This window comes from Lactuca virosa, chromosome 5, assembly GCF_052849685.1.
Source record: "Lactuca virosa cultivar CGN04683 chromosome 5, Lactuca_virosa_CGN04683_v6, whole genome shotgun sequence".
Classification (NCBI taxonomy): Eukaryota; Viridiplantae; Streptophyta; class Magnoliopsida; order Asterales; family Asteraceae; genus Lactuca; species Lactuca virosa.
This window is the reverse complement of record NC_136430.1, coordinates 462741261-462752285: the sequence shown is the minus strand read 5'-3', so window position 1 is coordinate 462752285 and position 11025 is coordinate 462741261. Positions and strand designations below refer to the sequence as shown.

Here is an 11025-nt window from a genome sequence, read left to right as displayed (position 1 = left end):
TAGGCCCAAAAATATAAAATTTTGGCTATGCCCCCCCTGTTCACTGATTTTTATACATATTATATTCCCTCCCCCCCCCCCCCCCCCAAAATCAAATGTTGAAGCTCCGCCCCTGACCATATACCCAGATTACAAGAAATTCAATCTAAGATAATCCAAAGGGATACTTACGAATCTCGGCACATAAATATATGCCAAATTTCTAGAGAGTTTTGAGTTCGTTAGAGTAGAAGAAGAGCTGAAGAAGGGTGTCAAACGGCTCAATAGAGGAGTTGTATTTATACTTGAAAATTAGGGTCACCGTCTTCTAAATTAGTTAAGTAAATCATGAAATTAATGACATAATCAATGGTTTCTAAAACTATCAAGATTTGTCAGTTTTACCATAATCACTCACTAGAATTCGAATTTTCCACTATGGGGCGCTGCCCCTAGGACCCTGCAAGGGGTTGTGGTCCCCTTGACCCCACCAGTTTGTCGTACCAGCTTATAATTCGATCTTCTATATATGTGCACTCCACATACACTAAACATATAATGTAAAGTACAAATCATAAGCCATTTATCTCATATATTTAGTTCCAATTACACAAAATGTCTAGTGACACTAAAATCACCAACAAGAAGTACACTCATCCTCCGCAATGTAGATATATACAAAGGTAAAGTCAGGTACGTCACTTGTGTGGACATTATCGGGTTTTCCCTTCACGAGTTGAATACAAATCTTAAAGAGTTAGGGTATGTGTTCCTCAATGGAGAAACCATCTTCTATTATCTTTTATACCCAAAGCTCATTTAGATTATGGGCTCTAATGTCTTGGTAATACCAAGATATGGTAGTTATTTCAAGGTATGTTATTAAGAACAAAGAGATACACATTTACATTGAAGTGGGCATCGAAAGCCAAAAGTTGTCAAAAAAGTATATGAATTATGATTTATGATAGTGACTTATAGCAAGTGTCACAATCATTGTTGCAGAAATCGGCCTTGGCGGCGGATTAATAGTTTGTCGGCCTAGAACCGATTACGATTAGGGTACTTAGTGGAAATTGGTCAAAATCTATCAAACTCGGGCTTGACGGTCCCTGGAGGTTATAGACGGAAAATATTTAAAAAAAAATCAAATTTTTTTAATTTTCAAATATTACACCAAAATTTTAAATTTTAAGTTTTCAAATTTTAAAATATTATACTAAAAATTTCAAAATTTTAAATTTTCAAATACTTATTTTTTTAGGATATATTAATTTTTTAAATTATTTAATTAATAGTTTAGGGTCCCCGGTTAATCCTCGCCTAGTCCAATTAATCACTTAACGTCAGTCGACCCCCGGACGATTTTCACAACTTTGGTCACAATCGAGTTAACAACTCTAGGAGTTATAAGGGACATTGCGGACTAGGTGAGAGTTCAAAGAAGAAAGTAAAAGTTGGGAAGAAGGCACATGTGGTTTAAGTGATTTGGTTGTTTTTTTAGTTTATGTGATTGATCTCATACTTGGTAAATACCAGTGCTGGTTTGGTAGTTGGAAAACAATAATGAGTGATTTGGTAGTTTATGCTTTTAGTTTGGTACTTCAGTTGTCGTTGTTTTGAAACAATAATTTGGTTTGGTATTTGGTAAACAATGTCTATTACTTTTTGAACATGTTATGGTAGGTTTAACTTCATGATCATGTTATTGTTTTTTTTATTTTTTTATTATTATTATTATTATTATTATTATTATTATTATTATTATTTTGGTCTTGAAAAGCTTATGTTATGGCCATTGTGGAAAATTACATATGTTTTGTTATTGAAATGATAATGATATGGTAAATGTGGAAAAGTACTAGTCTTTTGTAAGGATGACATGAACTTCAATGCAACAACAAAAATTAGTAAAACAGGCCAACAGGGTAACATTAACCAAGACAATTTTCATTTCACTATTACATTACAACTTGCATACATAACCTTTAAAAGATCAATCCTGTTACAAAATAGTAGATAACTAACATTTCATACCCTACAATAGGTAGAAAGAAGTCCAAAAGAAGACCACACAAAAACAAGGTCAAAAACAATATATATATATATATATATATATATATATATATATATATATATATATATATATATATATATATATATATATATATATCATTTTGTTTGTATATATTTTGAAATTTTATTTTAAAAAATACTTAATGTTTACACTTTGGTATTCAATGTTTTCTTTAAAAAAATACTTAACGTTTATATCTTTATATATAAATATTTTTAATCAACCCATGTAGCGCACAGGTTTCACACCTAGTATATAATTCAGAAAAAAAAAAAAAAACAAACTAGCTATGAACATAATCTTGTACCGTACTTCCTTGCTTCAAAACTTCTTTTAGCGACTCTTCAATTACACGACAACAAGTATGAGATGATATCCGTTATGCACATTGTTGGGTCTACTCTACCAATGAATGAGAACTTTGATCCTTGTTTTGAACACAAGCATATCCTTAGACATAGGTTGTTGTTTGTATAAGAAGTCACAATGATGGCTCTTCGTCCACACACAAACAACCATTGTTGGATTCGATTTTAAGGAAAAGAAAAGAAAGGAGACAGTATTTGTAGGTCTTAACGAAGAGGACGGTAGATAGAGGGGTTTTCAAGATTAACAAAGAGATGGGAGATAAAGAAAAAAAATGGTAGGCACGTGAAGGGGTTAAACATTTAAACATCAGAAGATAAACAATGTCGATGGACGCTACAATAAACTTAACATAGGGACCACCGATGTAACAAAAAGAAGTTGGACCAAAGTTGTCTATTTCACAATACAATGGAACCTTTTATGTAATTTACTCTAAAATTTTAATCAGAAATTATTTAGGGGGTGTTTGGATAGGGAAAAATTAGACTGCTTATTGCTTACTGCTTAATTCCACAGCAATAAACAAATTTAAGTGTTTGGATAGAAGTATTTAAAAATCAGCTTATTGCGGTAGGAATAAGCTAAATAAGTTGATTTTAATAAGCAAGGTGGGGAATGCTTATTGTTTATTGCTTATTGGTCATTTACTCATATAAGCTGTTTTATTTTGCCAAACACTTAAATGCTTATTGCTTATTGCTTATTCCCACCGCAATAAGCTAATCCAAACACATTTAAAAAAAAATGTTTATTGCCACCGCAATAAGCAAATAAGCAATAAGCTAATAAGCTAAAAACTATTTATCCAAACACCCCCTTAACCAGCATTTTGCGACCTTGCCATTAACCGACAACCGGCCACCGGGCAGTCAAATTGCATTTTTTAGATGCATCTAAATTACACTAAATAATAGAAACACATAGTAAACCATTTATATTTATATTATACGACGACCTTAATATTCTCTAAAAATTAAGGACATAAACCCAGTGTCATCACCAAAACTGCAAGCCAGCCAGAAGCATTCAAGTGTTCATAGACCAGAGGAGCGGTTAGCATACTCCTGAACCAATGCCCCAAAGAGTGAAGGCCTCTCGATCAAACGTGAAGGTTTGTCAAATTCTTTAGCATAACCTGTTTCCAGCAGCAAACACATGATCATGTTTTGTTTAGCACACAAACTCCATCAACAAGTATTATTATTATTATTATTATTATTATTATTATTATTATTATTATTAATTAATTAATTAACAGAGAAAAACAAGCTAGGGTTACCTGCATCGATGACAAGAACACGGTCACAGTCCATGACGGTTGGAATTCTGTGAGCAATACTAATGATGGTACAGTCGGCAAAGTCTTCTCGTATGATTTTCTGAATGACAGCGTCTGTTTGTGAATCCACAGAAGCCGTTGCTTCATCCATGAACAACAACCTGCTGTGCTTCAGCATCACCCGCCCCAAACAAAGAAGCTGCCTTTGTCCCACGCTCCAGTTATCCCCATTATCCACAACTACAAACAAAACCAATACATATATCTATATATATTTAATCGACCTTTTGCTTGTGTATTAACCAAGAAATCAAGTCTTTGGATCGGTTTTTCTAATACCTGCAGAATCTAGTTTACCAGGTTTTGAAGCTACAACATCACTAAGTTGGCATCGTTCAAGACTCTGCAAAAAAAAAAAAATAATAAAAAGATTAAGATGGATATATAAAAGTTGTCATGCATGCATGGTCCATAGAAAAATAAAAATTACATACGTACCCTCCAAATCTCTTCATCAGAATGTTGGCCAATAGGGTCGATATTGCTTCTCACAGTGCCTTCAAAAAGGATTGGTTCCTGAGGAATGATCCCAAATCGAGACCTGAGATCATGGAGTCCGAGGGTGGAGATGTTGATGCCATCAATGATTATGCTTCCACCAGAAGGCTCCACCAACCTAAACAGAACCTGGATTAGAGTTGATTTCCCACCTCCGGTTCTACCAACCACACCAATCTTTTCACCTCCTCTAATGTTCAGAGTAATCCCTTTGATCACCAAGGGCGTGTTTGGACGATATCTAACCTGTGCTCACAACCAAACATACATCTACTTCAAATCATATCATATTTACTCTTAAAAATGGCCATAAGCTTTAAGTAAGTTACCTGCAAATCTTTGAGCTCCACATTGCCATGTGAAGGCCAATTTGAAGGAGGGGCGTTGTCTTTCTTCACCCATTCAGCTTCTGAGGGTATGTTGGTGAACTGTTTAATCCTCTCAACAGAAACCATACGGTTTTCCACAAAGCAGCTCATGTATAAAGCCCAAAACAGCACTCCATTGAGTGACAATCCGTATGATAGTGATAATCCGACATTTTCTGTGATCATGATCACTTATATTTAAATAAATAACAACACTAGCTATAGCTAGGAAGGAATTATGGGGTTTGGTTGTGACTTGTGAATATACCTGGTTTAACGATACTGCTAGGCAAGATGATCATAAACACAGTGGAAACACATAAAAATAAGCTTCCAATGAACTCCAAACGGAAACCTAACCACCCATTGGATCCATTGTTGTGGAAATCCATTCTCAGGTTTCCATTCACACGATCAACATTTTCTTGAACAAACCTGTCCTGCTTTCTGAAACACCGAATTGTCATAACCCCAGAGATGCTCTCCGAGAAATGGTGAATAACGGGTGCCTTTGTGATCGAGTCAAGTCGCGTTATTTCACGAGATGTTGCAAGATAGTACGCCTGAAACAATCAAAACATTAATTTAATTACCTTATTGTACGTATGCTAATTAACTTGTTAATTAACACATGCAGATGAAACATACCCGATACGAGAAATTGAGCCAACCCAATGGAACCAGTAGGAACACGGTTGGCCAAGCATACTGACACGTGATGATGATAATGCTAATCACTGTTATGTACATAGCAAGAGTCAGGCTCATCATAAACGGAAGGAACACATCGATATTTGTTTGATCACTTGATGCCTGAAAAGATTGAACAGATAAGCTGCTGCATAAGAATGGTCTGTGCACATGTTAGCAGTCAGTCCAACAGAAATGGGAATGTATGCATTAAGAAACTTTACCCTACTAAGAATCCTTCCTGAAGGTGTAGTGTCGAAAAACGACATTGGAGCATGAAGGATGCTGTGAAGTATCTGTTTAAAGAAACTCTGGGAGGTTTTCAGCCCGAGGATTGTTGAAGAAATGACTCTACCAAATACCAAAAGAAAGGACAGACCGGCTATCGCTGTATAAACTTGTATAAACAATGAGGGGTTGAAAGAGGCTGCTCGGTCCTCAGAAGTTTCATAGGCCAACCAGTAGTCACTTGCCATCTGTGCGCCTTGCCATAAGAATGAGAAAAACAAAACAGCAATCACACCCCACCATCCAAAAGCCTCAGTCAGGTACACTTTATAGACACTTAAGCTGATCCTTCCTGTTTCCCTCTCCTCTTCTTCGATCAATTTCGATGTGCCTATGACAGAACTGGACTTGGATCTTTCTAAAGCCTTGTCATCTTCTTCCCTTGGGTTATGGCTAGGAGACTTTTGAAGAGGTCTTGGGGAAGGACTTTCAGATGTTGTAGCTTCCATTTCTACCAGTTGCATAGAGGTGTCGTGGGCGGATACTAGAGCCTTAAAATCCAGGCCAAATTCTAGTAGATCGTCGTACTTTCCTGATTGAACAATCATGCCATCTCGCATCACCTGATAGTTAAATTCAATAATCAATACGTGTCTCTAAACATTAAAACAGACTTGTGGTGTACAGTTACTTACTAATATTTGATCAACGTTATGGAGGAAATCAACTTGGTGGGTAACGAGCAAGATTGTCTTGTTTCTGAGGGCTCCCCTCACACACTCCTGCACCATCAAAAACAAAAAATAAATCTGAGAATTTGTATAGCAACAAACACAAATATGCATCAATTTTCATATTCTACTATGTATGATTCATCAATCAATCACCTTGAATATTGAGGAACCAGTGTGAGCATCTACGGCACTAAAGACATCATCAAGAAGATAGATGTCACAATCTTGATAAACGGCTCGGGCAAGTTGAATCCTCTGTTTCTGACCACCACTCAGGTTAATCCCACGCTCTCCGATTTCAGTCTGATCTCCGAATTCCATCATTTCCAAGTCTTTCTCCAAGCAACAAGTCTTGATTACTTCCTTGTATTTCTGTTTATCCATTGGCAAACCGAACAGAATGTTTTCTTGGATTGTCCCATTCTGTATCCATGCCGTTTGTGCAACATATGCAGTGCTTCCACACACCCTCACCTGTTTCATATATCAACAACAAAGTTTATTAACTAGTATTTCACTAGTGTTTTTCTGGGATCATAATCACGTCCTAAAGATAAAGATTATTGGTTTAATTACCTTCCCGGAGATTTTGTGCATTTCGCCAATAACGGATGAAAGAAGAGATGACTTCCCAGAACCTACAGTCCCAACAATTGCTGCAAGTTCACCTTTCTTGATGTTAAAGTTCAAATTCTTGACTACGCCTCCTTCAGCAGCTTCATCGTCCCAGCTAAAAGACCCATCTTCAACCTCAACTGCTGTCGGGCCACTGCAACCCTCCTGTCTCTCCACCGCCCCCTCATCCAACTCCTTACTCAACATGAATCCATCCAATCTCCCCAACGAGATCATGGCCTGAGAGAGGGAGATCATTGACTGAGGGAAAGTTCGAATCGGCTCCTGCAAGTTCTTGAACAGCGATGTGGCAGTGAAAACTGTCCCTGCATCAAGTGGGATCCCAAGCAAAATTGCAGTCCCAAAGGTGAGCGAAGAGATAAACAAAGGGGAGCTCCACAAAACGATCATGTTTCCACCAATGGAGATCATGAATTTGGTAAGCCACCCGTATTCAGACTCACGAAAGGCCTGAATCCTCTTGTTGAAATGTTCCTCCCATGCTTGGAACTTGATCACCCTCATGTAGTTAAGCATCTCGTTGGTGGCTTTCATCCTCGAGTCACGGTTTTGCATTATATTGAACTGAAACCTGTTATTCCTTTTGGTTCCCAAAACCACGTAAATGATAACTGCCACCAGGCCGACCAAAGCTACCAAGGAGGGTGTACCAAGGTACGAGTAAAGAATGGCTAATGCCACCGACACTTGGAGTGGCATAAGCCAGATAGCATGCAACTGAAGCATCATATCTGACAGCTGTTGAGCATCTACTGCCATGTAGTTCACAATCTGTCCAACACCATGAGACTGTCGAGCCGAGCAAGAGAGCCGTAACCCCTTTTTGTAAAGGGAAGTTATAAGGGTGGACCGGATTAACATGCCCAGCTTCTGAGAATTGAAATTGAACTGGTGGGATGACAAAACTTCAATGAATTTCGCAACAAGAAGGATTAGTATCAAATAGTACCCCTCGTATGGGGAGGTGCTCTTCCCTGAGGTGAAATCCACGAATCTTTGGATCAACAGAGGTCCGACATACATAACACAGAGCCTTATAATGGCAAGAAACGCAGTGAAGGCAACATGTTTCCAGAAACAACGAAGCAATGTGACTCGAACAGGATGTTTTGAATTTTCGTGAGGCTTAGGCCAATTCTGTTCAAAGAGCTTGGCCATTTTCTCTGCCCGGTGTTCGGGTGAAAGTGTTGGGATGTCCTCCAGTTTTAGGGGGCTCTTGTACCCTTTCTGCAACAATGGGTTCATCCACAGCCAAAAGATTTTTGATGGGATTGAAGCGGATGCCCATCCACTCACTTTTATCGACTTGCTCAACTCATCACCCTCTGATACTTTACCATTGCCATTGCCATTTCCGTTCAGTGATTCTGATTCTTTTTTCACTATGATTCCGGTTGAGCCAGTTATGGAAAGAATTAAGAGGAAAACCGAAAATGGTAGAGATATCAATGAAACTATGTCGTCGGATTTCAAAGGTGTAGTGTTTCTGGTGCCAGAAACTAGACGGGCGATACCAGAAGCAGCCATTAAAGTAATGATGATGAAATTTACAACCCAGAAAACACGGAGGGAGAGCGGATGCGTTGAGGCTTGAAATCTCTTCTCGTGGATGATCAACACTGTGATTACAAGGAAAGTTACAGCTTGGATTACCCAACAGATTCCATCTACTAGCTTCCATGGCACCTGGGGATTTCGTGTGAATGCCAAAATAGACGAAACAATAGATAGAACCACTAAAATGGATGTCACGAGCAGAGATATCTTAAACCAAACATTGGTATTCACAAGTACTCTACTTTTAGGAATAAGAGGTTCTTCGTTGGTGGAATGGCCATTGCTGGCGGAGGTGAATCTTGAATACAGCTTTTGAATAGCAAAAACGAAGAGGATAAGCAAGAACAGGACATCAATGGAGGATAAAAGCGCCCTTTGAGGGCAGGGAGTGAGGAAGATGAACCTCAGCCATTGGAGTACGAATGAAATTCCTGAGGCGTCCTCCGCCACAACAGAGCTTGAAGAACATGAAAGAGAAGTCATCCAATATGAAGCACCAGAAACCATCTCTACTAATAAATCAAAATTGATTTCCGCTCGAACCCACCAAAGATTCAGCGCCAACCCGTGGAGAACTTACGATTTTTATTCTACGCTTCCACCCATTTGCATCCTGTAAAAAAATAATAATAATAATAATAATAAAATGTGTTAAACCAGACAAAAGAAGAGTCCCACCACAATATGACCAGTAATCCAAGTATGTACAGTACAAAAGATGAGACAAATTTCTTAGGTTCATGAAATCATATTAAGATCAAAACTGATGTTTGCAACACGTGAAAAATCTGATAAGCAGAAGATAATATTAATATGTTAGACATCTGAGCTAGGGATGATGAATTCGATGTATGTGTTCCTCGTTAAAATTTGAAAAGAAAGATAAATTAATATCCCATTCATTAAAATACACCAACATACTGTTTGAAATCTTGTTGCATATGATGCAATTATCAAATACCCAGAAGATAGAAAAAGAACTATGAAGACTGTGAAAAGGTACAGATTTTGTTGGTGGAGAAGAATTTTTTTAAAGAGTCAAAGATTTTAACCCACGTCCCAATGAACTTAAATCAATGATTTCATAAAAGAAAATGAAAACTCAAAAAGATCGTAGACTTTTGTAAAGAGATGACCCAGCAACCAGCTTCTGGTGACCGGAGACTACAGACGCTGATACAATGGATGGAAATACGAGTTGTACATGATGCATAGATGGTGGTAACATCTTTCTCACCTTTTTCTTGGTGTGGGAGGGAGGCGATGCAGCGGCGGGTGTATTTAATGGTGTTTCAAATATATATTCACAAAAGGGTTACGTAGCGGAAGGTAGATTTTGTGGTCGACGTTGAGCCGATGAAAATTGAAAGGCAAAACAGAAAAGAATCTATAAGCGGATTAATGGCGTTTTTAGGTGAAATTTTAGTTGACTTCATTGCTTACGTAGGTAGGTATTGTATAGTGATATAGATACATGGTTTAAATCCACTCGTTGGCCATACCTACTCCCTCACGGAAACCCGATACAATAATAGTCAAATAATTTGCGTGATTTACATATTTGCCCTTCATTTTTCCGATGAAATGATTTTTGGACAAAACTATAAAAATGGTCCCTATGGTTTATTAAAGGTTACAATTTCAGTCCCTGTTAATTTTTTTTTGACAAACATGGTCCTTATGGTTTCCAATCTGTTAGTGTAAGAGTTTTGGTTTTTTCAAATAGCATGCACTGAGTTTTGTGAGTATGGGTAACCATAGGGACCATTTATGTAAATTTTTCTATACTTTATGTTTATGAGTTTGTGGCTTTTCTACCATTTTTTTTAAAAAAATATCACTTTGAACCTTTTTCTTTTGAACTTTGAAAAATGTTACTTTCACTTCTTTATTTTTTAAATTTTCGTGTTTAATCTCGTATTATATATAATTTGATTTTTATTAATAATTTCCGTTCGTTTATCTAAAAAAAACTATTTTTACGTGTTTATTTTTATATATTTGTCGGTATAATTCAAGATGGTCAACATTTCGACTTTAATTTAGAACTTTTATTTTTATTTTTTTTTTTAAATTTAAATGTTTTTTTTTATAAAATTGTCAGTTTAAATTCGAGTTTGTCTAAGTTTCTGCGTAACTTTATATAAACGTAGACGGATCATATATAATAACTTTCGCTTATTAATTTTAAAAAACGTATTATATTTGAGTTTGTCTACGTTTCGACGCTTTTTTATACGTTTTTATGCTTAGTTTTATATACATTCCAATGTATTTTCGGGTCACATATAATAACTTCATTCGTTAGCTTAAAAATGTATTATATCTAAGTTTGTCTACGCTTCGACATAACTTTTTTTACGTATCAGTATAAATTCGAGTTCATCTACATTCGACATAATTTTTTTATATTTGGTGCTTATTTTTCTGTACATATTTTTTTCGTTCGTGTTTTATTTATGTCGAAACGTAATTTTTATCAATACAATCATCAAAATTCAACTTACAAAATTCAATGTTTATAATTACGCTTTTATCTATTATATGTGA

The 11025-nt window shown here is 36.6% G+C and overlaps 1 protein-coding gene across 1 annotated transcript; it reads right to left on the bottom strand.

Annotated features, from left to right (window-relative positions):
• Nucleotides 1-3242: 3242 nt before the first annotated feature.
• On the bottom strand, nt 3243-9889 carry ABCC4 (multidrug resistance-associated protein 4). The gene is made up of 12 exons (XM_079050668.1): nt 9713-9889; nt 6859-9088; nt 6436-6756; nt 6244-6330; nt 5545-6171; nt 5279-5443; nt 4899-5193; nt 4592-4806; nt 4203-4508; nt 4044-4107; nt 3705-3944; nt 3243-3560 (listed from the first exon to the last, which is right to left on the bottom strand). Exons 2-12 carry the CDS (start codon nt 8980-8982, stop codon nt 3460-3462), a joined length of 4545 nt encoding a protein of 1514 aa, XP_078906794.1. The 5' UTR covers nt 8983-9088; nt 9713-9889; the 3' UTR covers nt 3243-3459.
• Between the last annotated feature and the right edge of the window lie 1136 nt (nt 9890-11025).